The following is a 27,994-nucleotide window of genomic DNA, read 5'->3' on the forward strand; positions in this document are numbered from 1 at the left end:
GATTTTTTTTTTTTTTTTTTTTGCGGTATGTGGGCCTCTCACTGTTGTGGCCTCTCCTGTTGCGGAGCACAGGCTCCGAACGCGTAGGCTCAGCGGCCATGGCTCACGGGCCCAGCTGCTCTGCAGCATGTGGGATCTTCCCGGACCGGGGCACGAACCTGTGTCCCCCGCATTGGCAGGCGGACTCTCAACCACTGCGCAACCAGGGAAGCCCCCAGCCTGATTTTTGTTGGGTGTTGAGCTGGGTGGAATGATCTCCCAAGGGGGTGCTGTGGAGAGGGCTCCATGCTGGCTGTGAAGAGTTCTGCTCCAAGTTTATCTGTTGACCAGCTAACGACTGCGAGTCCTTGGGTGCTGCGGCTTGGCTGGAGGTGTGGCCCCCGCTTTCCAGGGGTTCCCTGTACCCACCAGCTTCCTCAGCCTCAGGATCTCCTGCTTGTACCTGCTCAGAGAAACTAGGCATAGTCACCACCTGGCTGTGGACAAGCCCTGCTGCTAGTGCCTGGGACTGAGGTCCTTGGGTCTTACCCAGCCCACCTCTAGAGCCCACCTGCCCAGGTGCTGGTCCACATACTCTTGTAGCTCAGAAAGTTGCTCCTCAGCCATCGTGGCTCGGACTAGCAGCTGTGCTCTCTCCCTTTCCAGCTCTGCCTGGAATGGGGGAACATAAGCCATGAGCCCGGGCACAGTGTGAGGAAGGGCCTCTGGCCAGGTTTTGCCCACTACCTGGGTGCCACGGGAGAAGTCCTGTAGCTTCTGGCGGATCTGGGCCCAGGATGCAGCTTCCAGGCCCCTGTGAGGGGAGGAGGAGGGGTGGGCGTGAAAGCTGGCATGGACCCAGGTTTATGACCAATGACCCTGCTCAAGTCAGGGCCCCTAGGTCCTTGAGGTGCCTGCTGGGAGCGAGTTTGGGACAGTATAGGGCTGCCTTTCCACTGTGGGCGCTGTGAGGCTTGGAGCCATCTGTGCATGGGGGCAGCCACTGGCCACTCAGGGAAAGCTAAGCCACAAGGCCAGCTGGGACAGTGACCCCAGTGTCTGTAAGGATGCTTATGGGGGGCCTCCCCCCATGCTGGGGGGTTTCCCAAAACCCCAGGCAGGCGACTTGTCCTAGCTTCTGCCCACTGCACAGTTGAGAACATGAAGGTGGAGGCAAAGGCTGTGAAGGTCACCAGGTAGCCTGCTCCTGCCTTGTCCTGGGGTGAAGACTTCTATCGTCCATGCCACCACAGGTCTTCAGCTATGGGTCCTCCGAGTCTCAGCTGAAGTGCCCTTTCTTCGGGGTCTCTCCCTGACCCTCCCATTCAAGGGTAGCCCCCTCCCATCCAGGAGGGTAGTCCCTCCTCTCTCCAGGCAGGTTGGTTTTTCTGTAATTATTAGTGTCTCATAAGCAGACCGAGACTGGAGAATACAGATGGGCCACCTTGTCCACTGCAGCATCCAGAACCCCTCTAAGCAGTTAGTTCATAGGATGAATAAATGAATAAATTTTATTCATTCTATGAATAAAATCCAGTTATTCATAGGATGAATAAATGAATAAATGCCTCCCCAGCACCCACACCAGGTACTCACTGTGGCTCTAATGGGCCCCCCTGAGAGGCTTCACTGGGTTCTTTCTGTAGGAACAAGAACAGCGGTTGCTGAATGAGGCAGGCTGCTCAGAGGCCCTGGGCTTGGGGCTTTGCTGAGCCTGGGATGGGTCCTGGGGCGAGTTGTGGGGCAGCAGGGAGGGGTCACCTGGGCCTGGAGCTTCTGGAGCTGCTTCTCCAGCCTAGCCTGGTCCTCCCTCAGGTGGCCGAATTTGGTGACCATGTGCAGGGGCAGCGGCTCCATGTCTGAGGTGGCTGCACCAGAGGTAGCCTTGGGGATCCTGGGTGCCCCATTGGGATCCACCAGCACCTGTTGCACACTAAACCCCACACCAGGTCACCTAGGGCCATCCCACCCCAGGTGCCCAGCTCAGGGAGGGGCCCACCTGTGGGCAGCCATCAGCTCCTCGTGCCTCCGACTCAGATCTGCCAGGCGCTTGCGGTAGGTGCGAGCAGCCCGGGCCAGCTGTTGCTCACGGCTGTGATGTGCCCCCCGAATGTCCTCCAGAGTGGTTTCCAGGAATGTCCGAAGGGCTGTGGATGCAGGCTTTGGGCCTGCACCATCTGCATACTCCTGGAGGAGATAGGGCTGGGCTGGGGCGGGTCCACACCCTGCCCCCCCAATTCCCTCCATGGAGCTGGTCTGACGACAGTGTGCTGGGTGGGCCTGAAGTCTCCCACAAGGTCAGAGTCTCTCTGAAGTGGTCTAGCACACCCAGGCCAGACTCGGGCTCCCCAGGACCCAGAGGCCTCCCACTCAACACAGGGCCAGCTGGCCCAGTGCTCACAGCCACGGCTCGGGCGCAGTGCTGCAGTCGGATGGCGTACTCCTCGTTCAGCTTCTTGAGTTGCAGCTGCAGCCGGGCGTTCTCTGCTTCAGCCTGGTGGAGCTGGCCCCGGCAGGCAGACAATACCTGGGGGTGGAGATGGCCCTGAATTTATGTCCTGCAAGGTGGACCTTTGCTGAGCCAGACCTCAAAGCAGGTAGGGGTGGGCCTCACCAAGGCTTGTGCAGCCAGTTGCTGCCCAGCTGTCCTGGCCTCCTCCTGGGCTCCTTGCAGCTGCCAGCCCAGGGCTGCCCTGCAGACATGGGTACGAGGCTTAGCCGGGCCTAGGGCAGGTGACTCCTTCTGCCCCTTAAGAACAGCTCCTTTGCTCACTGTGCCCTGCTGGGCCCTCCTGTCCCAGGTGAGGCAGTCACTCACACACGCGTCTCCAGTGCCTGCTGCCGAGCCCTGTGCTGCTCTGGCGCCCGACTTACTTCTCCCTGCGGCTGCGGGGTACACAAGGGCTGGCTGGGTGAGAGCCCAAGCTCTGGGTCCCCTGCACTGCCCCACCTCCACCCTGGGCTGGGAGAAACTTCAACAGATTCCCGGGCTAGGTGGCTGCACACTCACACCATGCCCCAGCTTCTGCTGCTCGTTCTCAGCTGTCAGGAAGTCCTTGGGCTGTGCCTGCACAGAAAAGCCGGTCTCAGCCTCACTGTTCCCCTGCTGGACCCCTGTTTAGCTTCCACCCATGCGCTCATGGTGACCTGGAGTCTGTGGTGGTCGGAGTGTCCCTGCCCCCAGGCCTTGTGCCCAAGCTCCTGTGCCAGTGCCTGGCGGTGCCCCGGATTAGCTTCTGCTAGGGCTGCCTGCTCTCCGTGCAGTTCTAGCTCCAGCACCCGGCTCTCCAGCCACAGGACCTGCGGGGTGACCAGGTCATCATCCATTTGGGCATCCACAGGGACACAGCACACACAGGACAGGTGGGGACTCGCAGACACTGTGTGTGCACAGTCACATGGGGCACACCTGCACCCCTCACAGTTCTGGCACTAAGTGTGCACCCTCCCCCCATGCCCTCAGGCTGGCACACGTAGGCACACATCAGTGCCCACCTCACTCTTCAGCTCGAAGATTTCAGCTTCGTGTTGCTCCTTCAGGCGATGGGTTTTGATCTGCAGGTCCACCAGCTCCTTGCAGACCTGTGAATGGCCAGGATGAGAGGTGGGGCCTGTGGGGCCCTAGGGATGCCCTCCCTCCTGCCAGTGCCTGAGGGCCCCCACACCCACCTGCAGCCGCTGCTCCTCACTCAGCTCTAGATCTGAGGGAACCTCTGTCTCAAGGTTGGTGGCCCAGGTTGGGGTACCCCCAGGGACTCCTGGCAGCCAGGTCTCGGCCCGCGGCAGAACCTAGGGAGGCACCACCACTCATACCCCAGGTGTGTCTCAGACCTGGGCTGTGGCCTCCACTCTCATGAAGCCACCGGCCATCCACCCCCACACCCTCAGCCTGGCAGAGCTGGGGCAGGCCCTCCCACAGCCAGGATCAGGCCCAGGTCCTGGGAGGATCTACACCCCTCCTGGTCTCTGAGGGAACAGGGAGAACCCCCGAGCCCAGAAACGCAGCGTCCTGGGAGGACTCACATTCTTGGTGGCCCGAGGTGGGGCCCCTGGCCTGGGGCCTGGGGCTGCCACATACTCCATAGGCAAAAGGGACTCTGGGCTGCCCCAAGCCTGGTGCCACCTCGACTACTGGCCTGTTGCTGCAACACGGTGGTTTGTGTTGCCAAGGCCTCTGTTGTCCCCAGGAGACTCCCGGGGCCCCGCCCACGAGGGCAGGCAGGACAGTTCAGTGGTTGGGGAGGTGGGTGCAAACTCTCAACTTCTTCCGTATTTGGCGATCCATTCTTTCCGGTTTCCTTTTCCTCATCTGGGAAACGCAGATCGGCACCCCAGCATTTATCAGGGACGCGGATGGAACCACGAGTGCATACAAGGGCCCAGCCTGGGGAGGTGTGGGACAGCGCGCATGGTATGGAGATGCCGCTGCTGTTACTGTTGTCCTCACAGCGCGCTTTGCTCTACCAGGTGGGTTCGCACACTCATTAGGCCCCTACGCTGAGCACTGGACGGGCAGGCAAACAAACTGGACAGATCCCTGCAGAGCTCAGCCTGACGGAAGCGGGCTCAGACGTCCCAGTCCGGGCCCGGGGTACTCAGGAGGGCTGTCTCAGCCCGGTGCCCGGAGGGCTTCAAGGAGGAGGCGCCGCAGCGCCGGGCGCGACTGGCCAGACGTGCGCGCAGCTCCCTTCGGGCACGCACGCGCTCCCTCCCGCGCACGCGCGCGCTCCCTCCCGCGCACGCGTGTGCTCTGTGCACTGTGCGCCGGTTCCCGCGCGCGCAGGTTCCAGGCGGGCCCAGCGGGCCTCAGGGGCGCGGGCCGTTGGTGGCGGCCCGGGTGAGCGGCGCGCTCCGTCCAGGCCCCGTGACAGGCGCCCGAAGCCCGCCTCTGTCCGACTGTCCTTTAGGCAGTCCTTGAGACCAGCTGGCGCAGCCCAGCTGGGGTGAGTGGACGACCGGAAAAGGGGGCGGGCCGGGGTCGTACTTCGGAGGGAGGGGTCCTGGGGAGGGCGGGGCCTGCGGAAGGACGTTGAGGGGCGGGACCTGGAGAGGGGCTGGTCCAGGGTCGCGCTGCGGCGGGAGGGCACCTGGGGAGGGGGCGGAGCCTGGGAGGCAGGCGGGGCCTACCGGGGCAGCAGCGTGGCTGGGGGCGGAGCCGGAAGAGGGCGCGGTTACTCGGGGGTGTGGCCTGCTGAGCGGGGGCGGGGCCTGCGGCGGGCTGAGTCTTGGCGAGAGACTGGTCCCCGCAGCTGCAGGTCAACTTAAGCCAGGAGCTTGGGATTCCTCAAGGGCCCTCGGGAAAGTCCGGGAGCAGGGAGTGCGGTTCCTTTCCTGGCCCCCAGCGTGTCTGTGGAGCTGACCCCTCCCACGCACAGCTCTGCCTAGGGTCTGGAGAGGGTAGTCCCACCCTGAGGAAGGGGCTCAGGAGGCGCGGGGTGGCTGAGCTCTGCGACCATGAAGGTCAAAGTCATCCCTGTGCTTGAGGACAACTATATGTACCTGGTCATCGAGGAGCACACGCGGGAGGCTGTGGCCGTGGACGTGGCCGTGCCCAAAAGGGTGAGGGCAGCTTTCGGGCGGCGGGAGCACAGCTGTGGGCCCAGGCATCGTAGGCCGAGACCGTCAGTCCGCATTCCGAGAGGCTTTCCAGACTACGCTGCCGGGGCCAGATCCTTCCCCTATTGTCTCATCTCTGGTTATTTGGCGTTTAGGGTTTCTTGATTATCTTGGGTCTCCTCTGAGGTTAGAGCCGTCTCGGGTCTCCCCTCTTCCCTGCGTATGGTGCCTAACTGTACTGTGTGTGCTGGGCGCTCAGTAATTGTCCGCTGGATCTCCCCTACCCCCAGGCCCGTCCCCTGCCTGGGGCACTGTGCACCCGGGCCTGGCGCCCCAACACAGGCAGCCACCTGGACCACCTGCATCTCCCTAACTCCCATCCCTTTCAGCTGCTGGAGATCGTGGGCCGGGAGGGGGTATCACTGACAACTGTGCTGACCACCCATCACCACTGGTGAGTGCCATCAGGGTGGGCTGAGGCAGGAGGGTGTCACCCCTACCCTACCCTGACCGCATGTGATCATGCTTCGCCCCACCCGCAGGGACCACGCCCGGGGCAACACGGAGCTGGCGAGGCTGCTGCCTGGCCTGGTGGTGCTGGGTGCAGATGAGCGCATCTGTGCGCTGACCCGCAGGCTGGTACATGGCGAGGAGCTGCGGGTGAGCGTGCACTCAGGAGGGGTGGGGAGAGCGCCCTGGGCCCAACCACCTTACAGGCCCACCTGCTCCTCTGCCATAGTTTGGGGCCATCCACGTGCGCTGCCTCCTGACGCCCGGCCACACCTCAGGCCACATGAGCTACTTCTTGTGGGAAGATGAGTGTCTGGACCCGCCTGCCGTGTTCTCGGGTACTGGCTGCCCTGCGCCTACCCACCCCACCTCCCTCTGCCCCATCCACCTTCTCTGACCCACCCAACTCCCCAGGGGACGCATTGTCTGTGGCCGGCTGCGGCTCACGCCTGGAGACCACAGCTCAGCAGATGTACCACAGCTTGGTGGAGACCCTGGGCACCCTGCCCCCTGAGACAGTGAGCAGCCTGCCCCTTACCCTCTCACGGGGTCCAGCCTCCCTACATAACCGGTGCACTCTGCACCTGCCTTATGCCAGCGTTCAAGATGACTGCTTGCCAGCCGTGGGGACAGGTGGACCAGGCGAGGGGGGAGGGGCTGGGCCACTGGGGTGAGTGTCTCTGCCCATCTCTGCCTAAGCACCCCAAGTGCCTTCTTTCTTCAGAAGGTGTTCTGTGGTCACGAGCACACACTGGGCAACCTCGAGTTTGCACAAAAAGTGGAGCCTTGCAACAACCACGTGAAGGCCAAGCTATCGTGGGCCAAGGTGTGACCACTCCTCCCCTCTCAGTGGCAAGGTTGGAGGGTGGGGTAGGACTGGAACCAGGGAGGAACTGCAGGGGAGTCCACCATGACCGACCCAGGTGACCAGACATGGCTTGGCCCAGGGCATTCTGCCAGCCAAGGCTCCCACTGGTGAGGGAGGGGAGCTGGGCAGCCTGCAGGTCTGGCCCATGAGTGCCTGCCCTCAGGGTCTAGGCTCAAGCCCCCAGACTGGTGAGCTGAGCCAAGCTGCCTGGAGCTGCCAGACAAGGCTGTGACAAAGGCCTGTGGTCATTCCAGAAGAGGGATGAGGATGATGTGCCCATGGTGCCCTCAACCCTGGGCGAGGAGCTCCTTTACAACCCCTTCCTGAGGGTGGCGTGAGTATTGGCCAGCGTGTGGGCCCTCTTGTGGGGCAGGCTGGGGAGCACATGGCAGGGCCTGAGCCAGCGCATGTCGGGAGGACCTGTGTCCTTCCCAGGGGCCATGCTGCTGAACAGGCTGGCATGGGGCCGGACTGTTGTCCTTTGGGCCTCCCTGGCAGTCATTTGGATGCTGAGGGAGGTGTTGGGGGACTGGTTATTGGACTGTCTGGCACCAGGGAGAGGCTGCTCTTTAAATGCCCTCCAACAGTGGCTTCATTTCCACCGCCACGTCCAGCTTGCCCAGCGGTTCCCATCGAACCCCCTCTCCCCACAGAGAGGAGCCTGTGCGCAAGTTCACAGGGAAGGTCGCCCCAGCTGAAGTCCTGGAAGTGCTCTGCAGGGAGCGAGCGAGCTTTGAGCGGGCAGCTGAGCCGCTGCAGCCACAGGCCCAGGCACTCCTCGCGCTGCAGTGGGGGCTCCTGAGCATGCCCCGGCCGAAGTGAGCCCTACGTGGGCTGGGCCACACACCCCTCCTCCCTTGACCCACAGGAGGATCGAGCCTTCCTCAGCCCTGCCCAGCCTTAGAGGGTGGGCGCCCTGGCCTTTCCTGGTGTTGGACACCTGGGGCCCCTCTCTGGGCCACAGTGAGCCCCGAGACCTGGGTGTTTGTGAAGCAGCCTAGTGGGGTGCACAGGGCTCCTAAACTTGAATAAAGCTTTGAAAGGCCTCTTTTTTGATGCTGGTAAACACTCTTGAAGAGAAGCCGGTTTCAGAGAGTCCCCTTTACTAGAAGTGAGCTTTTCGGGGCCAGGCCTGGTGGGCTGAATGCAATCTGCCCTCCCCCTGCCCCTTAAGTGGGGGTCCAGCTGTGGACACAGGACTCAGCCAGAGAGACCACTGAGGCCTGATAGCAAGAGTCCTTCCCACCTGGACTCAGCCCCCAAGACACAGGTTCTCAAGCCCCAGAGACCGCAGCTTCGTCGAACACCTGGTTCTAGGTGGAGGGAGCACCCATCCCCAGCTGGGATCATGGACCAGGTGCCTGTCTCCTGCCAGTGTCCTCTGCTGCCCAGCGTGGCAGGGTTCCCCAAGCTCTGCTGTGAGCTTGACCAGCCTGGCAGGTCCAGCCTATCACCACCCTCCACATCGCAGCTTCAGGTGACTCTAGAAATGGGGGATGAGGAACCCCCCCTTTTCTCTCCCTTCAGTTCCCCACAGGATGAGCTGAAACCCTCACAGCTTAGGCCACCACAACCAGGAGGAGTCAGGGCACCTCTAGGGCTCTGGGCCCATGGAGAGGTTCCAGCAGGTGGTGGAACCTCTGGCCCCCTGCAGCGGGAAGTCCAGGTGAGCACAGGCTTGAAGTCACCTTTACTGGCTGGGGGTCCTGAGTCCCATCTCTATGTGGGTCCCAATGTCCCCACATCTCATCCAGCATTTTGGGGGTGTGCCCTGGGGTCTCGGGCGACTTCCCTGTTGGAGACTCCACATGCCTTCCTGGGAGTCCCGGTGCTGGCTGTGTTGGGCCGGGTGGATCCTTGAGGCCTCCTACCATCTGATGCTGAGGCTGGAGCCAGCCTTTTCCACCGCGTGGTAGCTTGTGTGCAGCAGGCGGCTGGCCTGCTCTGAGCCCTCGCCCTGCAGCCAGTGCCCATACAGCTCCTGGACTCCAGGCGCATCCTCTGGTGCCTCGGTCCTGACCATGCTGTATAGCCTCTCAACCTGCAGCAGAAGCTCCTTGCCAGGCATGTCGGGGGCCTTGAGCTGGCCTCCACCATTCAAGCAACCTGTGGCAGAGAAGGACGGGCAGAAGTGTGGTCAAGGGGAGGGTGTCAGCGCATGGGGTCCCAGAGGGCCCACTCTGTCTGCAGCTACCTGCAGGGCAGGCCATGACCTCCACATAGTGGTATGGGCAGCGCCCTCGCTTGAGCTTTTGTACCAGGTTCTGGATGTTGCGGAAGCCGTAGGCTGCAGCGAAGTGCAGCAGGACCTGGCCCTCCCTCTCCAGAGTCACCTCTTGGAGGTCCTTGTTCCTGAGGAGACACAGACCAGGCTGTCCTCCCGGGTGGGGGACAGTGATAGGGGAGGGTAGAAAGCTCCCTTCAATGAGTGGGGCAGGTGGCCTCAGCCCCAGCCTTGGTTTCCTGGTCTGTAGAATGGGAACCCCACCTTCCCAAGGTCTGACAAAGGCCCCAGCCTGCCCTCCCTGGAATGGGGACTCACGTTGGGACACACCCTGTGCCAGGAAATCCATCCTGCCACCATGGGCCTCTGGGGCCCTGGGTCACCGTGCTGTGGGTAGGGGACACTGAGCCCTATGATGAGGAGACCAAGGGCTGGAGAGCTCTGGCCCCTTCACATGAGCCAGAGGGGAGGGCCCAGCTCCTGCCTGGTGCCCCGAGAGGCTGCCCTGCCCCAAGCTCCAGCCCTTCCCACTGACCTCAGGGGTCTGTAGGTGACTTCAGTGACGTGGATTCCAAACAGCTCCTGGGCTGCATGCCGGAACACGTGCTCCAAGTAGCCCCCCGAGCCCCCACCCTGATGGCTGGTAGGCTCCTGGGCAGATACACTGCTGCACCTGGGGAGGAGGGCATGGCCTCAGGTGGTAGTGGGGCTGCTGTCCACCAAGGCTTCTGGGTAACCTCTGTAACTTCTGTCATGTTTGAGAGCACTTGCTTTCTAAGTGGAAGATGAGTCACAGACTCATCACAGGGCTTTGTGGGTGTGTCAGGAGGAGGCTCTGGGGGAAAAGGACTGTCCCCTCCGTCATGTCACCTGTTCTGGGGAGCTCAGACCTGTATGAAGTTGGGGTCAGCTCTGATAACCATCAGCCAATTGTCCACAGGCTGTCTCGTGAACTCAACCACCTCTGGACACCAACACATACCACGGGGCAGATGCAAAACCAACCAGAAGGAAGCTGAGGCAGAGAAGAGGGGCGAGGACAGTGCCTGCCCCCACCTCGTCCCTTCTGCTGCCCATCAGGACACCTCTGACCCCAAGGTCAAGAGCACCCCAATGCTGGACAAGCTTACTGCCCCTGACATGGCAGGCGCGACGTACAGACTGTCCAGGGGAGCCGACTCCAGCTCTGACAGCGAGACCCCTTCTTCTTCCAGCAGCTTGAAGACTTCTCCTACGATGAGACCACAGCACAGACAGACGCTCTTCAGTTGAATCTCAACAAAAACAGAGACCATGAAAGGTCCCCACCACCTGCATCCCTAGCAACCTGTGAGTGGCCAGACGTCCAGCCCCTGCTCGTGAGTGGGGGATGAACCCAGCCAGAGGCAACTCCACTTCTGAAGGGCCTCCCGGTGCTGCGGTGGGGCAGACGCACCTGACCCTGGGGTGCCTCACAATGCGCCTGGAGTGGGCAGGGCACTGCGTCCCTGGACAGCGACCCTTCCTGGATCGTCTGCCTCCCGGGTGGGCATTCATTTCTCTTTTAAGCATTTGGTAGCCTCTGCAAGGCTGCTCCACTCACAGACGGGGTGACCAACATGAGCCAGGGGGACTGTGCTGGGCCTTATGCTGGGGACACAGCACCAGCAGGCTCGGGGCCCCGCACCTGTTGTGATGACACAATCCACATCGCGTGTCTGGTGCTCTTGGCTGAAGAAGTCGGGTCTGGAGGCTTCCAGCTTTTTGTCGTAACAGGGCATCACCGTGACGTGGTAGATCTTGTCGGGGGTCAAATGCTGCGTGGAGAACACGGCAGTGGTGCAGCTGCCTGGCCCCAGCAGCAAAGGCTGAGGCGGGGGTGACAGCACAGGCACGGCTGGGAGCACCGCGTGTGGGTCCTGACCACTGCAGTCTTGGCTCATTTTGTAAGATGTCCCTGTTACCTGCTGCTGGGAGAAGAAGTCCTTGACCAGGGAGCCCATGACCTGCTGCGGGGACCGGGCGGTGCTGATGTGGGGGAGGAGGACGTTCCCGTGGGTCTTCTCGGCGTAGCAGATCCAGCCTGAGGCCGACACAGGGTGGGGGTGGTGGGGGAAGCGAGCAGGGCAGGGGTGTGACTTTCTGGGGTGGACCGACTTGTACAGGAGTTGGAGCCCACTAAGCCCCCACTGTGCTGTCGCCGATACGTATCTCAGGTGTCCCTATGATCACCCCTCTGGGAACTGAAGCGACTACAGGTGACCCTCAGGCAGTGCCTGCTGACGAGCCCCTCCCCCAGCACTCCCGTCACCCATGTCCAGCTGTTGACATCGGTCCGCAGCATCAGCATACCTGGGCAGGCGGAAGTCAGCATAGGCAAGGCCTGCTTGGAATCGGCTTGTGCTCGGAATCGCCGCACGAACTCCCGCTGGCTCTCGAGGAGGCTGAAGTTCCTCGAGAAGGTGGTATCAAACACGTAGTGTGCCCCTGCAAGGGAGCACCCACCTCACCCCAAGAAGGATGGCCACAGCCCCAGGCGCTGCCCACCTCGCCCCAGGAGCAGGGCTCTGCCTTCCCATGGGGCGTCACATGACACGCTGGTGTGCATGCAGACAGCCCGGTGTCCTTGGGCCTTCCTTCCTTTGAGCTCGGTGGCTGCCAGGGACCAGGCCAAACCCTGCATGCTGCCTAGGGCAGCCGCCGGCACCGGGGCTCACCCCACGTCCTCCCAGCCCTACTCCCAGCACGCAGAGGTCGACCAGCTGATCTGAGCCAGAACCCAACTCAGACCTGGGAGATGTGCCTTGATGGTGATAGTCTAAAAACAGTATTAGGAGTGGGTAAATTCCAGACTCGGGGAAGTGCAACATCAGAATTCAGACAGTTTTCTATTAAAAGGCACTGCTCTCTGTATCAAAACAGAACTTCAAGGTGAAGTCAACCTCACATAGAGTTCCTGATGCGTTTAAGCCCAGTCATAGTGGGGCATGACGAGCCCCCCGCCAGCTCTCGTGTCCAAGCTGGAGCTCACGCAAGGTTCAGCACCTACCTATTTGTTTAAAGAACGCAGTTAATTTCCTGGCGGTGTCTGTAGGATTCAGCTGGAATCTCACAGCCAGCGATGCTCTGGACTGGGGAGAGACCGAGATGACCACCAGCCTCTGCTGATCAGGTGCCACCATCTGCAAAGCAAGGCACCTGCCGCTCACTCTGTGTGTTTAACAGATTCCAAGCCTAACTCCATCAGGGAGTGTCATTTTTGCAAACACGTAGAACCTAAAGTTTAGGGTTAACACTTCAATGTCAAAATACAAGTAACTGACTGAGATCCCACCGATGAGACCTAAAAACGTCAGGAGTCACTAGGAGACACAGGACAAAGGGCACCAGAAGATGAGCTGCCCTGACAACACGAGTGAGGGATGCTGGGGTTGATGTCGGGTTAGAGAGGCATCCCAAAGACTGTCCCACCGCTCACCTTATTAGCACCTAGAAACCTTCCGCAGCTCCTCGTGGCTCTGCTGAGTTATGAGCACGGTCTCTGCCGAAGTGACGCAGCCACTGCACGCCAGGCAGTCGTCCAGCGAGATCTTGGCCCTCTCCAGCTTCTTTGTCCCTCCATCCTGGAAGCACAAGAACCTGGTACCCCAAGGGCCCTCCACATGAGGACGTGGAGCTCTCAGATGATGGGACCCACAGGAAACCTTCATTCTCCGTCTCACAACACTGACAACCAACTACTGGCTTTATGTGCTGTAAGTTCTTAGAAATTAAATATTTATTGCAGAAACACGTATACACGTTCTAGATTTTCATAGTGGCACCAAATTCTAACTTTGGTACAAACTTGGCTGGCACGTCAGATCATATTGAAGAGGCTTGCTGCCCGCCAGGGGTGGGAGACGGGCATTAAATCTGCAAAGGAGCAGCTGACTCATCACAGAGGCCCTGGACAGTCATTGGTCCCCAGGCTGCCCTCACGGGGCTGTGGGGACAGGAAAATGCCCAAGGCCAGGCTCTAAATGGAGGAGGAAGAGAAAGGCAAGGGCAAAGATTAAGGAAGAAAGGACAGAGGGACAAGGAAAGGGGCAGAGGGAGGAGGTGGCAGGAGCCTGTGCCCACCTGGGCTGTGCCTGCCCAGTGCCAACACATGGAAGAGTGGGTGAGGGACACAAGGGGCAGTCACACTGTCAGACTCGGCCGGACAGTTGCAGAACTTGGTGTTCAAGCCAGACTCCAGGCTGGGCAACTCTTCTTAGCTGCAAATGATCCCAGTAGAGCCCCTTCACTCCCTCTGCACACACAGGAGTGGTCTGAGCCAGGGGCAGGCGAGCTTCAGGGGCCCAGAGTGTGACCAGGGGGCTGATAAGACAAGAACTCCCTTCCAGCCCAGATCATTAGGCCTTACTTAGCACCAAAGCCACAATTTGAGCTCAGTGCATTTTCCCAGGTTGGACTGGTCTCAAGGCCAGGCTGTGATGCTGTGCTGAGCAGGGGGCTGATGTGCTTCCGACTTCCCTCCAGATCAACCACTGCTGCCCTGGAGCAGCGCCCACGTGGTCCCTAAAAAGGACCCAGTCTTCCGTGCTGTGCTGGGCTTAGGCGGGACCCGTGGTGTGCTGCTGCGTTACCCTCCTGGGCTGAGTGAACAGTGGCTCTCTCCTTGTGAACTCTGGATCCTGTTGTCTGGCCCTACCGTGAACCATCCTGTGGCTCCTCCCCTGCTTGGGCAGGATTCCCGGGCCAGCGTGCCTGGTGGTGCCTGCAGTCCCTGGGACAGCACAGATGTTCTTGAGAGTCCAAATGGCAAACAGTCGGGGTAAATTTTAATGCCATTGGATTAGGATCTCATCATTGCTAAATTACACAGGAAGTAGGTGTTCCCCAAGAACAAGTGGTCTGGACTAGAAAATCTTACACAATTACAACTCAGAGAGAGAAGGAGAGAGGGAGGGGATGCGGGAACTGCCATCTCTGCAAAGAGCTCTCTGCAGAACACATCTGAGAAAGGATTGGTGAGACGTGCAAGGTCCTGTGCCCCTGCATTTGTCACTCGACGGAGCAGTGAAACGTGCTTCAGGCCAACCAAGCTGGCACTTACCTGACTGACTTGGAAGTAACTCCCGTCATCTTCGACGTGGATCTTGGCCACGCCACTTCCCGGCCTCTTATCCACCCTCATGGGCTTGATGCAATCCTATACCGGTAAGAAACCCCAACGGGCACCTGAGTGCACAGAGGCGGAAGAAGAGGGGCAGCCTGATGGCCACACCACCACCTGGGATGAAAACTGTGCCCTGATTCCGGTCTTCCTGCACCAGAAGCACTCGTAGCGCTATGGATCTTGTCACTACTTTCCCTACTCACTCACGCTTGGCCAGACACTCTGTCCGACCAAGAGTCGCTCTGCAGGTCACAGTCAGATGGAGGCGGTGCTTACTGGGCCTGCACGCTAACCTGTCTGCAGACAGCACCAACCCCCACCCTCACCTTCCTCAGCGTAAACGTCTGGCGGGGCACCGTGGCCAGTTTTTCATTGACTGCTGGGAAGAAGCCAAGGGGTCGCTAGGAACGCTTGGCCCCGCCCAGTTCCTGGAAGAAAGTTCCTTTCTTTGCCCAACTCCTGGAGTTCTCGCGGTCTCTCTCAACAGGAGCACCTCACTGGCCATCGCATTCCCAAAGGGAACTAGTCCCAGAAAGCCTTGGTGGGAGGCCTGTCCGAGCTCCTCCTGCCGCTGTGACGGGACCAGTCCCACCCGTTCCTCCTCCTGGGACGGCTTAGCTATGGACCTCCGAGCCCCGGTCCTGCACGGCTGGTGGCAACCGATAAGCGGGGACACCAGATAAGGGCGGCCGGCTCTCAAGTGCAGCTGTCCTGTCCCCTTTGGGGGCAAGCTCTGTCTTCTCCCCCGGGGGCGACACCTACGACGACCACCGCGGTGACTCCAGCGGAGCACCTCCCAAGCCCTCGCAGCGGGGTGGGGCCGTCCCACTCTGTTCACACGCAAGGAATTGTCCAGGGAAGCTCGGCAGGGTCTCCCGGGCCCCAAGCTAGGTGAGTCCGGCTGCAATGGCCGCCCGGGACGGGGACGCGGAAGCTACGGGGCTGTGCGACCCAGCAGCCCCGCTTCTGAGCCCCTCTCTCAGGGGAGAGACTGCGCCGGAGGGGGCTCCCCGCGCACGGCCGCCGCCCTGCCCGCCCACCTGAGACGGCGCGATGAAGTCGTCCAGGTCCGTCAGCTGCAAGGCCCCGCTGAAGAGCGACGCCATGGTGCCACACTGCCGCCCGCCGCCGAGCGCAGGTGTCGCCAAATGCCGCGAAACGGCGAAGCGGTTCCGCCACGCTGCCGGAAAGCGTCCGCATAGCTCATGCGCGACTGGCTAAGCGGCCGGGTGTCTGGGAGGCGCGCGCCCCCTGCTGGCGGCCCCGGGCACCTCTCACTCTCCACCTGCCTGGGCGCCGGCCGGGAGGCAGAGGGGCGGCGGGGCGGCGGGGAGGCGAGGGCGCCTCGCTCGCGGTCCCGGGCTCACCTGCCAGCCAGGTGTGCGGCCCCCGCCGTCTCCTCCCCGGGAGAGATGCAGCCGACTTTCTTTACTTGGCTCCGGACGCAGCCCAAGAGCCCAGGAGGGCGCCGGGTACGCAGAGACGCCCAGTGTCTGTTGAAAAGAGAAGAAAATGAGAGTGACGGGGATGGGGAGCCGTTCCTCCCGAGGCTGCGGCTCAGTGCAGAGCCCTGGGGTTCTCGGAGAGAGTCCGCGGTTATTTCAAAGACCAGCCTGAGAAAACTCCATTTCCCTGTGAGATTTTATTACCTGAGACAGAACCGTTGCTGGCTGGACTCAGTTCTTGAGTCGTCATGTACAGGTAATGACTACTTTTTGTGGGGCTTTCCAGAAAACGCCAGTGATGGAGTCTGGCACATCCCCGGGACCCACGTGGGCCCAGCCCTGAAGGTGCCTTGGCAGGATCAGCCCCAGAATAACCCCGCGGGCACGGCATGATCTCACATGCTGGGGGCCCATTCCAGCCTGTGCTCTTCCTGGGGTTCTTGTTCTGATGTGGGCTCTACCGGGTGATACCTCATCTACCTGCGGGTTAACTGTGACGTCCAGGTGCCTGAGGCCCAGGTGTTGGTGCTGCCTCCTCCAGCACCTGCTGCCTCTCCTCTTGGCTCCCAGGATGGGAACTTCCTTCTCAGCAGTGAGAGGGACTTTCACCAGGGGCTGTACCTGGTGGGCTTCCAGGCCCCAGCACCCACCATCCTGGCAATATCTGACTAAAGTCTGGGTTCGATGCCTGAAATCTCAACATTCTCACTCATTATTAGAACCAGACAAATACAAAATAAACTTAGTTTCACTGCAGTGCCCCAGAGAACGTTTACAAAAAATGTGTGAGGATAATAAGTGCTGTTGGGATGGGGCCAGGATGAGGATCAGTTAGGCTGGGGCGATGGAGAGGGTTTATAGCATAGGGGGCTCTGGCTGAGGCTGGGGAACAAAGGAGGGCTCTTCTAATGCTGGAGGGGGACAGTTTGCGTGTAGATATGCAGGGCGATTTCCATCTCTCTCCCCCAGAACCAGTGGAGCAAAGGTGGGGGCTCGTCAAAAGATGGAAACTGGCCAAATGACCATCGGCAGATGCGGATAAAGGAATGTGGTCCATCCACATCGTGGACTGTCATTCAGCTATAGAAAGATGAAGCACTGACACACTGTAATGTAGACGAACCCTGAAAACACTGTGTCTAGTGAGAGAGCCAGACACAGATGCCACTACTGTGTGATTCCACTTATGTGAAATGTGCAGAACAGGCAGGTCCATAGATCCAGGAAGTAGATTAGAGTTACCAAGGCCTTGGGAAGGGGCTTCAGTTTGAGATGATGAAAAAGTTTTGGAAATAGATAGTGGCGATGATTGCACAACATTGTGAATGTAACTCCTCGCCACCGAATTGTACACTTAAAAAATGGTTACAATGCCCAATTTTGTTATATATATTTTAACACAGTTTTAAAATTAATAATGTAATATGTTAAAAACCATTGAATCGCACACTTTATTTATTTAATAATTTTATTTATTTATGGCTGCTTTGGGTTTTCACTGCTGCCTGTGGGCTTTCTCCAGTTGTGGCGAGCGGGGGCTACTCTTCGTTGCGGTGTGCGGGTTTCTCATTGGGGTGGCTTCTCTTGTTGCAGAGCACAGGCTCTAGGTGTGCGGGCTTCAGTAGTTGTGGCTCTCGGGCTCTAGAGCGCAGGCTCAGTAGTTGTGGCGCACGGGCTTAGTTGCTCTGCAGCATGTGGGATCTTCCCGGACCAGGGCTCAAACCCGTGTCTCCTGAATTGGCAGGGGCGGATTCTTAACCACTGCGCCACCAGGGAAGTCCCTGCTATTGATTTTTTTTTTTTTTTTTTTTACTTATTATTTTTGGTTGCATTGGGTCTTCGTTGCTGCTGCGGTGTGCGGGCTTCTCACAGCGGTGGCTTCTAGTTGTGGCACACAGGCTTAGTTGCTCCGCGGCATGTGGGAATCTTCCCGGACCAGGGCTTGAACCCGTGTCCCCCTACATTGGCAGGCGGATTCTTTGTTTTCGTTTTTGTTTTTTTTTGCGGTATGCGGGCTTCTCACTGTTGTGGCTCTTCCGTTGCGGAGCACAGGCTACGGACACTCAGGCTCAGCGGCCATGGCTCACGGGCCCAGCTGCTCCGCAAGCATGTGGGATCTTCCCGGACCGGGGGCTCGAACCTGTGTCCCCTGCATCGGCAGGCGGACTCTCAACCACTGTGACACCAGGGAAGCCCTTGCTATGATTTTTAAATCAATCTTATTGTGGTACAGTTTATGCACAGTAAAGGCATCCATTTAAAGGGTACAGTCCAAGAGCTTTGGTGGTTACACACATCCGTGAAATCTCCACCTCAGTCAAGACAGAACATTTCATCAGCCCAAAAGATTCCTCACTGTTACTCCTGCGAACAGGAATCCTGAGTTTTAGTGAAGTTTTCTGGCCCCCGGCAACCAGTGATGTGCTTTCTGTCATGAGGGATTCGTTTGCAATTTAACATTTTTATAGAAACAGAATCATACATTATGTACCCTTTGATATCTGCCCCTTTCGCTCAGCATAATGATGTTGAAGTTCATCCTTTTCCCCCAAGTATGAGTAGTCTGTTCCCTCTTATTGCTGACCAGTAGGTCAGCATATGAATAATACCATATTTCGTTTGTCCATTGGTCTACTGATGGAAATTTGTTTTTCCCCATTTTTGGCTATTGTGAATAGAGTTGCTATGAATATTCACGTATGAGACTTTGTGTGCACATCCAGGTTTATTTCTCTGGAGGGATTACTTAGGAGGGGAATGGCTAAGTTGTATGGTTAGGAGTATACCTAACTTCTTAAGAAAATGCCGGATCCAGGTGGAAAATGGTGGCAGCAGCTGGATCCTGGGTTTCTGGGCTGCGAGGTTCGTTCCCGGCTGCAGCTGGAGCAGCCTGTGTCGAGTGGCGCCGTGGTGAGGAGGGCTCAGCTCGCATGTGGAAGACCCTCACCTACTTTGTGGCGCTTCCCGGGGTGGGAGTGAGCACGCTGAACGTCTTCCTGAAGCACCACGGAGAGGAGGAGAGACCTGAGTTCATCACCTACCCGCATCTCCGCATCAGGTCTAAGCCCTTTCCCTGGGGAGATGGTAACCATACCCTATTCCATAATCCTCATGTGAATTCACTTCCAATTGGCCTTGAAGATGAATAAAGAGAACCTGGACCACTACCCAGTGGGGACCACAGCACTGGTTTGGACCATTACTCTGCACACATGGACCAGAAAAGTGTATAGGACCTTAAGCTCACCTTCTGGTATCCAGTGATGACCATTATACTGATCTTCTGTCCCTTTACTTATGGCAGGAGATGGCTTTAATAAATAACTTAGTTAAGGGACTTCCCTGGCGGTCCAGTGGTTAGGACTCTGCGCTTCCATTGCCAGGGGCCTGGGTTCGATCCCTGGTCGGGGGACTTAGACCCCACAAGCTGCATGGCGTGGCCAAAGAAAAACAAAAAATGCGCAGCAGAAATGCCCGCACTACCTTGTGCTCCCACCACCAGGTGTGAGTCCCACTGCCCCACACCCAAGACACACTTTCCTTGTCAGACCCTTTAAGTGTCCTCGTTCTGGCGGGTGTGTCTTGTGTGGGGTTTGATCTGCATCTCCCCAGTGAGTTGGGCATCTTTTCATGTGCTTATCGGCCATTCACACGTCTTCTTTTTGAACTGTCTGTTCAGATCTTTGGCCTGTCTTTTAAAAACAGCTTTCCTGGGGCTTCCCTGGTGGCGCAGTGGTTGAGAGTCCGCCTGCCGATGCAGGGGATGCGGGTTCGTGCCCCGGTCCGGAAGGATTCCACATGCTGCGGAGCGGCTGGGCCCGTGAGCCATGGCCGCTGAGCCTGTGCGTCCGGAGCCTGTGCTCCGCAGCGGGAGAGGCCACAGCAGTGAGAGGCCCACGTACTACAAAAAACAAAACAAAACAGCTTTCCTGAGAAAGAATTCCCACACCATGCAACTTACCCACTTAAAGCATACAATTCAACGTTGTTCCTTTAACCTGAATTATTGAACACCAAATGGCTTTGGAATTTAGCTTTTGCTTCTGACCTGATAGTGTTCCTTTTTTTAAAATAAATTTATTTATTTATTTGGCTGTGTTGGGTCTTTGTTGCTGTGCACGGCTTTCTCTAGTTGCGGCGAGCGGGGGCTATTCTTCGTTGTGGTGCACAGGCTTCTCATTGCGGTGGCTTCTCTTGTGGAGCACGGGCTCTAGGCGCGCAGGCTCAGTAGTTGTGGTGCACAAGTTTTGTTGCTCCGCGGCATGTGGGACCTTCCTGGACCAGGGATCAAACCTGTGTGCCCTTCATTGGCAGGCAGATTCTTAGCCACTGTACCACCAGGGAAGTCCCCTGATAGTGTTTCTTAACGAAGGCAACCTAAAATTACAAGGGAAAACAGAGCTTACACGCAAAACACGTACTGCGTGACCATCATTTTAGCAACAAAAGTAACGTGTTTCATACGCCTCCTGTGCCGTTAAAGTTAAAACAGGACGCGAACTGTTCATTCCCACCCACATTGCAGCCGCTGTGTCTTTTGGGCTTAAACTGCAGTTCCTGCAAGTGGGCACAGAGGAACCTTCCATCCACATCTCAAAATTCATTTAACTGTGCAATTGGGGGGCCCCACCTAACTCTCAGTTGGAAGTGATTGATCCTGGACACACCTGGCAGGTGTGTCCAGTCCATCTAGTGAATTTTTAAATTCCAGATTTTGTATTTTTCATTTCTAAAATTTTCTATTTGGTTCTTTTAAAAATATTTTCATTTTTTTTCCTACCTCTGCATTCATGAGAACCCATTTTTCCATGACCTCATTGTCTGGTAATTCTAATACTGTCTTACCGTGGCCTCAGCAGATTCTTTTCCCTGGAGAATGGGTCACAGTCTCCCAGCTCTCCCTGTGCCGAGCAGTTTTTGATTTCATCATGAACATTGTGACTGTTCTGTTGTGTAGACACTGCATTCTGTTATAGTCCTACAAAGACTGTTGCTGCTTCTGTTTGGGCAGGCAATGAACTTGGTCATACTTGAACTGTGACCTCTGCCACTCCCAAAGAGTGCAGAGCTCAGTCTTGGCCAGTTTGTCATTTGAGCTGTCTGCCTTGCACACACATGATTCAGGGGTCGGCAAGAGGCCTGGGTAGAGTTGGTACACAGAATTTGGGGTCCCCTCCTCTGGCTCTCTCCTTTTCAGAGTTCTCCACCGCTCTCTGCTGTCTGGTTATTCTGGGCTCCTTCCTTTGGCTCTTTCGGCCAGAAAGATGGTGGGATTTCTGCTGGTGTCTGAGCACCGCACACCACAAAGCCACACCCACAAAGGGAAATCCACTCTGGCATTTTCCATCAAGTATCAATTCCCGTCCAAAATCTGACTTCTTTCCTTCACTCCCCAGGGCCCTCAGGGAACTGTTTTTTTTATATTTTGTCCAGAATTTTTCAGTTGTTATCTATGTACAGGACTTTTTTTTTTTAAAGGCACTTACTCTTTCTGTGAGTTGGTTCTTGTACCTGGCAGCCTTCCTGAATTCTGTACTAATTAGCATTTGGTTTGACTGTACATAATAGAAAACCCAGCCCACGGAGAGAGGTCAGAGACGGGACAGATTCCACACAGGGAATTCCTATTCACAAAAGTATAGGAGGGCAGGGGGGCGGGGTGGGGGGATCGAGGGAGCCACCAAGGACTCTGGCTCCAGGGGCGCACACAAAGGCTGTGGTGCCAGGATCCGCATGCGGACACTGGCGTCTGGCCAGCACAAAGGTAGCCTCCACCTCCCATCTGGGAGACGGCCAGTGCCTGGGCAGGTGAGCTCCCGCAGCCCTCCACCTGACCACTGCACCACCACGCCAACCTGAGCCTGGAACTCACCCCCGGGAGTCAGGGAGTCACATCCTGCTGACTGGGGTGGAGACCCTCAGGGCACCAGCCGTGGGTGGGTGGAGACGGGGACCACGCCCTTGCCTTGCCCTGCAATTGTGGCCTCTCTTTGACACTGAACCTCTGTTGTACCACCTGAGAAGGGAGAGTAAGACCCCACGAGGTGAGGCCTTGGCTCCACACACATGCCTGGTACCTGACGGTCAGCCCGCCCGGAGCTCCCATGACTGCCCAGGGAGGGAGAGGCAGAGGTGGCTCCCCCCCACCCCCCACCCCTCCTCCTGCAGCCCCTCCCCAGGCCTCCACCCACGCATTCCTATGGCCTGAGTACTGCTGGCCCAAGCCTTGTTTGTTTCCCTTGACAGACCCCAGAGGCTCCCACCTCTTGCCTTCCTGCTTCCCAGTTGAGGAAACCGAATCAGAAGACGCGCAGAACCTTGGCCTCATCTGTGTGGGGTGGGGTCATGATGGAGGGCATGCTGGCGGAGGGGACACCTCCTTCAGTACCTCCAGCCAAGCAGCTCTGGGTGGGAGCAGGGGTTAGGCGGAGGCTGGTACTGGGACCCAAACAAGCAGGCTGGGGGAGGTAGGGCAGCCCCCATCCCTGCCCACCATATGGATTCCTCCACCCTAGTCCTCACTGCACTTGGGGAGCAGCGAGGACAAGCTCCCCTGGCCTCAGAGGGCTGTGCCCTCGGTCAGCTTTACCCTTGCCCCAGCTGCTCCTGACATGCTGTGTGACCCCAGGCTAGCCACACAGCATCTCTGTGCTTGGGGAAGACTAAATGACCCTGCATCGAAGACCCTAAACCTGTGATCCGTGCCTCTTCCCGCTCTCACCAGACAGGCCTGAGGCTGGCAGGGAATGTGGTTTGACTTCATTTGCCACCACTTGAGGGCCAGACCTTGGGGACCGAAGTTGGGCTGGGGTGGGTGAGACAGGTAGGGCAGGAGAGAGCTTCAGCCAGTGTCCTGCAGCTGCACACCTGCTGAAGGCTGTGAGCTCATGGTTCTTAGGCTCAGGGTTGGCGCTGGCCATTCCTCTGTCACTGACACAGCTGCCTCTACCTCACATGCCACTCTGATGAGCTTGTGGTCCACTCAGACCCCAGACCCCACATGCTAGCAGGCAGGCCCACCCGCATGTCCTGGGCAGGGCTTGAATCACCTGCTCCAGCATGTGCCAGCATCTCTGCAGGGCCCAGCATGCAGTAGGCACTCAGGGAGTGTGCAGGTGGTTAATGAGTGACAGATGACCAGGTAGACATTGGTCTTGAAGGACTCAGGGTTGGAGATGGGACCATCCCAGGTACCAGAAAGGGAAGCATCCGAGCAGCCTTGGATAGGGAGACAGAGCATGGTGAGGGGACTGTTTCCTTGTCACACAAATATGCGTGCCCTGGACTGCCTGAAACAGATGTGACTCTGGCAGGTCATACTTGGGCCACTCTGGAAGCTGCAGCCCTAAGACAGCTGAGGTGCCTTTGTGGCCCCAGCCTGGCCTATCTGGGGGTAGGAGGTGGGAAGGTTGCAGATTCTAGGGCCCACGGTGGGCTGCAGGGGTTCTGAGGGAGCCCCTACCTGGGGTGCAAGGGGTCCCTGGTTACACGGGGCTGGGGTGGGGGCTGAGAGGAGACAGCAGGGGGAGGCATAGCTCCTGCTTGGCCTTACCCACCCCGGGGGCAGGGGCCCCACTCAACTGCCTCTTTTCTGTTCTGGGGGCCTGGTAGGGGAGGGGAGCTCCCCAGGACACTCCCCGCAGGCTGGGCTCTTTGCCCTGCTGAAAGGGGTTGCTGAAGCATAAGCGTGCCCCCCCACCCCCGCCAATTTCTGTGCCCTCCCTCCCTCCCAATTTCTGAGCCAGGGGTGGGGCCAACACAGGCCTGGGTGGAGGTTTGGGGGAGGGGATGGTTCCATTCCACCAGCCCTAGGTGGCCTCTGGCTCCAGGCCTCCTTGGGAGGGGCAGGTGTGGAAGGCAGTTTGGTCTCCTGCAGGCCCCTATCTACTCGGGGACAATATTCTGTGGGGAGCGGCTCCCCACCCACCTGCCACCCACACTTGTCCACGGGCCCCAAACTCCACTTCAGAGAGCACACGGGGGTCTTCCCAGAATGCCCACCCCACTGCTCCACCCTAAGGGCTGGCAGGTGGGAAAGGGTATCACCCTTTGTTGTTTTGTTGTTTTTTTTTTGGCCATGGCACACAGCATATGGGATCTCAGTTCCCTGACCAGGGATTGAACCCGGCCACGGTAGTGAGAGCCTGCAGTCCTAACTGCTAGGCTACCAGGGAACTCCCTCTGGTACTGCCCAGGCCTCTGCTTTGGGAGTGACCTCAGAAGGGAAAGCAGTGGGCTGGTGGGCCCTGCCAGCCTTGTCCAACTGGCAGGGCCCTGGGTTTGTGCAGGACCCTGGGTTTGCACAAAGCCCAGCACCTGTGGCTGTGGGTGGGAGGGGAGGATGGCCACGCTACAGGGTGAGGGGTCACTCAGCCTGACCCCCAGCCCAGAACTGCTCAGCTCCCCTGTTTTTTTGGGTTTTTTTCCCGGTACGCGGGCCTCTCACTGTTGTGGCCTCTCCTGTTGCGGAGCACAGGCTCTGGACGCGCAGGCTCAGTGGCCATGGCTCACGGGCCCAGCCGCTCTGCGGCATGTGGGATCTTCCCAGACCGGGGCACGAACCCGTGTCCCCTGCATCGGCAGGTGGACTCTCAACCACTGCGCCACCAGGGAAGCCCAGCTCCCCTGTTTTGAGTGGGGGAAACAGACCAGCCAGAGCCAGAGGCGGTCCTGCCTCCTCGCACGAAACTCTCCTGCCCTGCCCCGCACTGCCCTGCCCTGCAGGGAGAGAAGACGGGCGCCAGCTGCTGGCTGCCCACTGGGGCCCTCACAGCTGGGGGCCAGGCTGACTCAGACCTGACACCCCTGGCTGAGGGGCCAGTTTCCCGGAGGGGGCGGGGCAGGCTTGCTTGTTGGTTCTTAGAGAAGGGCCAGCGGCAGCACAGACACTGCTGTGGAGGCCTGTGACGGTTCGACCTGGGAGCCCTCTGGGGCCTGAGGCCCCTGCAGCCCCCCGAGGCCCCGCACTGGCCCGGGGCAGTCATGGGTAGGGGTACATGGTGGGGGCAGGGAAGCAGGGGGGACATCAGAGTGGCTGTCCTCCACAGACTGTGGCCTTGCAGACTGCTCAACCCCGCCTGGGGTCCTGTGGGACTCCCACCCACCGCAGCCCCTTGCTTCTTCTCCGCCTCGGTGAGTCATGAGGGCGGGTTGCTGCAAAACGCTGGTGTGCAGAGAGCACAGAGGGCAGCCAAGGGTCCTCAGGGGGTCGGGGCCTTAGGAAAGGCTCTACCTGCTCTACACATCCTCTCTGGCTGTGGGCAGTGCCCCCCAGCCCCTTCCCGGGCAGGTGTCCCGAGTCCTGGGCAGGTGCCCCTGATTCCAGAGAAGTGTCCTGAATCTCGACAGGTGCCTTGAGTCCCAGGCAGGCTGTTAGCCTTGTCTCTGCCCCCAGAGATGACTGTGTCTGGCACCCCCGCTGCACCACAGTGCCCTATGGGGTTGGAGGCAGAGGCAGGGTGGTGATGGGGGCACAGGCCAAACTGAGGGTGCCCATGGGACAGGTTTCTGCCTGCCCTGAGCAGAGGGGCCCCAGGAGGAGGATGTGGGAGGCCTGTGCTCCCTGCTTCGGTGTCGTGGGCCGTGACACCATAGGGTGAGGGGCCTAACCCTCTGCTTCCACACCCATGGAGTGTGCACGGGGCTGGAAGGGGCCGGCTTTGCCTCCTTCCTACCCTGGGTGGAGCCCCTGCCATCCCTTCGAGCCTGGTGTCCCTTCCCCTGCAGGGTGGGTGCTACTTTCCAGGGCCCAGGCTGCATACACGGAACTGGTAAGGCCCCTCTGGGGAATCAGGGGAGGGTTTTCTGGCCCTGGGTGGGGGTCCTTGGAAGCCAGGACACTCGCGGCTCAGTCCCAGCCCTGCTCTGTTCTCAGGATGTCATGACCCCATGGCTGCAACGGGACCTGTCCTGGCAGCGGCCTGAGGTGACCGTCATCCTTCTGAGGGCCCAGCGGTACACAGAGAGTGAGCACGGTGCCCAGCTGCGTGGGGAGACTGGGATGGGGAGCTAGCATTGTGAGGTCTCACCTGTCCACACCTGCAGCCCTTCCTAGCCACTCAACTCATTCAATCATGACAATGCAGGAGAGTGAACAAAATTGCTCCATTTTGCTGATGGGTAAACTGAGGCCTGGAGAGTCATGTGGTGCCCAGGGTCTCAGCGTGGGTGCAGAAGGAAGAGGAGGTTGACAGGAGATGTCCAGTCCCCAACCCACTGCCTGACCCTGCAGAGAAGGCCTGCCCCCCGGGGCGGAAGGCCCAAGTGTTGGATGAAAACCTTGTCTTCTACGAGGAGTGGGAGCTGGAGGCTTGTGTAGACAGAGCCCTGCTCGCCGCTCAGATGGACCAGGTGAACCCGGTGCCCTTCACCTACCAGCAGCTGCACATTTTCAAGCACAAATTGGATGAGGTAGTTCAGGACTCCCGCCTGCCTGCTGTAGCACAGTTTTCCCAGCTGCCCGGGGAGTGGCGGCGGCCGTCACAGTCCCTTCACCCGGAAGTTCTACCCACAGGGGTACCCTGAGTCCCTGATCCAGCACCTGAGGTACTTCTTCCTTTGGGTGACCCCCGAGGACATCCACAAGTGGAATGTGACTTCCCTGGAGACCGTGAAATCTCTGCTCAAAGTCAGCAAAGGGCATGGGATGGATGCTCAGGTGACTGGCTGCGGAGGTGGGGAGGGGAAGGCACAGGGTTTGAGGTTGGGCAGGCCTGGGGGGCACAGAGTGTGAGGTGGTACAGGCCTGGGGGTTGCACAGGGTGTGAGGTTGTGCAGGCCCCAGGGGATATGTCTCTCCCTGCTCCACACCACTGAGTGGCCTCCTCCCACAGGTGGCCGCCCTCATTGCCCGCTATGTAGTGGGAGGGGGCCAGCTGGACAAGGCCACACTGGACACCCTGGCCACCTTCCCCACTACCTACCTGTGCCTCCTCAGCCCTGAGCAGCTGGGCTTCATGCAGCTCAACGTTGTTTGGTGAGTCCTGGGGTCTGTCAGGTGTGGTGGGTGTGCTGTGCTCCGAGCTCACTGCCCGGCCTTATGCTGCCTCCTCAGGGTGACCAGGCCCCAGGACCTGGACACATGCAGCCCATGGCAGATGGCTGTCCTCTACCCCAAGGCCCGCATCGCCTTCCAGAACATGAGCAGGTCTGAATACTTCACAAGGATCAAGACTTACCTGGGTGAGCCCGGGAGGACATGGCGGGCGTGATCCCTGAGGCTCCCCCTCTCATTGGGCAGCCCGCTGGTGGTGTGACTGGTGGTCAATGTGCCCTCCATCCCTCCAAGTGTGTCTAGGCTGAGACCCTGTGAGTTCTGGGCACCCCCAGCCTATCTTCCAACCCAGAGGGTCACCAGGCAAACCAGGGTCCCAGGAATTTCTTAGGAAAAGGGACTCTTGGTAAAGGAATTGGCTTCTGGTAGCCTGTTGTCAGAGGGTGAGACTGGGGGTTGCTGCAAGGTCTCACACTTGGGGGCCCCTCTCCCCGTGGGCAGGTGGGGCCCCCATGGAGGACCTGCGGGTTCTCAGTCAGCAGAACATAAACATGGATGTGGCCACATTCAAGAAGCTGCGGAGAGAGGCTGTGCTGGTAGGGCCATGGAGAAGGGCAGGGCCTCTGGTGTGGCGGGGTCTCAGGAGAGGCAGCCAAAGCCCCCTCCAAAGTCTGGAAGGGCCAAGGCAGGGTCTGTGGGTGGGGCAGCATGGGATGGTTTGGACACAGTAGAGGACAGCCGCCTTCTGGGGAAAGGCAGGCAGACCCTGAGCCCTGTCTGAGGGCTTTGGCAGCCGCTGACCATTGCTGAGGTGCAGAAACTTCTGGGTGCAAACCTGGTGGGCCTGAAGGCTAAGGAGGGGAACAGCCCACTGCGGGATTGGATCTCCCGGCAGTCGCAGGAGGACCTGGACAGGCTGGGGCTGGGGCTCCATGGTGGCACCCGCAACGGCTACCTGGTCCTGGACTTCAACGTCCGAGGTGGGCTGGGGTGGCCAGCTGGGTGGTGTCGGGCAGAGTGAGGGGCAGGGTCTGAGTCACCTCTTCTCTGTGCAGAGGACTCCTCCGGAGGCCCTCACCTCCTCAGACTAGGACCTGGACCTGTGCTCACTGTGACCCCAAGTCGGCTCCTGGCCTTGATCCTGAACTGAGCCCACTGCTATGCTCTGGGAACTGGGCCCTGCCATGGAGACACCACCTGGCTGGGAGTAGGCCTGGGTGGTCTCTGTCTGACCCCGAGGGCACCAGAGCTCAATAAAAGAAGCCCCATCCCCCCT

At 59.1% G+C, this 27,994-nt stretch overlaps 5 protein-coding genes across 16 annotated transcripts; 2 read left to right on the top strand and 3 right to left on the bottom strand.

Annotated features, from left to right (window-relative positions):
- Positions 1-174: 174 nt before the first annotated feature.
- Positions 175-3,306, bottom strand: LOC116740447 (coiled-coil domain-containing protein 78-like). The gene is made up of 9 exons (XM_032606094.1): positions 3,117-3,306; positions 2,990-3,016; positions 2,594-2,865; positions 2,381-2,506; positions 1,979-2,166; positions 1,741-1,912; positions 1,576-1,619; positions 551-793; positions 175-442 (listed from the first exon to the last, which is right to left on the bottom strand). Exons 1-9 carry the CDS (start codon positions 3,304-3,306, stop codon positions 331-333), a joined length of 1,374 nt encoding a protein of 457 aa, XP_032461985.1. The 3' UTR covers positions 175-330.
- Positions 3,307-3,401: 95 nt separating this feature from the next.
- On the bottom strand, positions 3,402-4,087 carry LOC116739955 (coiled-coil domain-containing protein 78-like). Its single transcript, XM_032604924.1, has 3 exons — positions 4,003-4,087; positions 3,649-3,768; positions 3,402-3,561 (listed from the first exon to the last, which is right to left on the bottom strand). Exons 1-3 carry the CDS (start codon positions 4,060-4,062, stop codon positions 3,439-3,441), a joined length of 303 nt encoding a protein of 100 aa, XP_032460815.1. The 5' UTR covers positions 4,063-4,087; the 3' UTR covers positions 3,402-3,438.
- Positions 4,088-4,335: 248 nt separating this feature from the next.
- Positions 4,336-12,912, top strand: HAGHL (hydroxyacylglutathione hydrolase like). 11 transcript variants are annotated; one of them, XM_032604912.1, is made up of 9 exons: positions 4,336-4,446; positions 5,355-5,538; positions 5,826-5,989; positions 6,078-6,195; positions 6,275-6,383; positions 6,460-6,563; positions 6,770-6,871; positions 7,168-7,247; positions 7,567-7,790. In XM_032604912.1, the coding sequence occupies exons 2-9, from the start codon at positions 5,434-5,436 to the stop codon at positions 7,733-7,735; spliced, it is 951 nt and encodes a 316-aa protein (XP_032460803.1). In that variant the 5' UTR covers positions 4,336-4,446; positions 5,355-5,433; the 3' UTR covers positions 7,736-7,790. The 11 variants fall into 11 exon arrangements, 9 of the variants coding, with proteins under 9 accessions (XP_032460803.1, XP_032460805.1, XP_032460807.1 ...); XM_032604914.1 differs by lacking the exon at positions 4,336-4,446 and adding an exon at positions 4,462-4,922; XR_004345746.1 differs by lacking the exon at positions 4,336-4,446 and adding an exon at positions 10,078-12,912 and having other exon boundaries at positions 5,120-5,538; positions 7,567-8,579.
- Positions 8,573-15,437, bottom strand: CIAO3 (cytosolic iron-sulfur assembly component 3). The gene is given in 12 exon segments (XM_032604909.1): positions 8,573-9,019; positions 9,108-9,265; positions 9,673-9,810; positions 10,296-10,368; positions 10,804-10,933; positions 11,081-11,199; positions 11,469-11,603; positions 12,166-12,298; positions 12,595-12,609; positions 12,611-12,739; positions 14,218-14,313; positions 15,321-15,437. Coding segments are annotated over 12 exon segments (1,431 nt in total). The 5' UTR covers positions 15,387-15,437; the 3' UTR covers positions 8,573-8,780.
- Positions 15,372-27,889, top strand: MSLN (mesothelin). 2 transcript variants are annotated; one of them, XM_032604910.1, is made up of 10 exons: positions 24,635-24,857; positions 25,452-25,495; positions 25,600-25,690; positions 25,957-26,135; positions 26,227-26,382; positions 26,558-26,700; positions 26,779-26,906; positions 27,220-27,314; positions 27,512-27,698; positions 27,774-27,889. In XM_032604910.1, the coding sequence occupies exons 1-10, from the start codon at positions 24,722-24,724 to the stop codon at positions 27,866-27,868; spliced, it is 1,254 nt and encodes a 417-aa protein (XP_032460801.1). In that variant the 5' UTR covers positions 24,635-24,721; the 3' UTR covers positions 27,869-27,889. The 2 variants fall into 2 exon arrangements, with proteins under 2 accessions (XP_032460802.1, XP_032460801.1); XM_032604911.1 differs by lacking the exons at positions 24,635-24,857; positions 25,600-25,690; positions 25,957-26,135; positions 27,220-27,314; positions 27,512-27,698 and adding an exon at positions 15,372-15,981 and having other exon boundaries at positions 26,239-26,382.
- Positions 27,890-27,994: the final 105 nt, after the last annotated feature.

The sequence above is a fragment of the Phocoena sinus genome, chromosome 15 (assembly GCF_008692025.1).
Source record: "Phocoena sinus isolate mPhoSin1 chromosome 15, mPhoSin1.pri, whole genome shotgun sequence".
NCBI lineage: Eukaryota > Metazoa > Chordata > Mammalia > Artiodactyla > Phocoenidae > Phocoena > Phocoena sinus.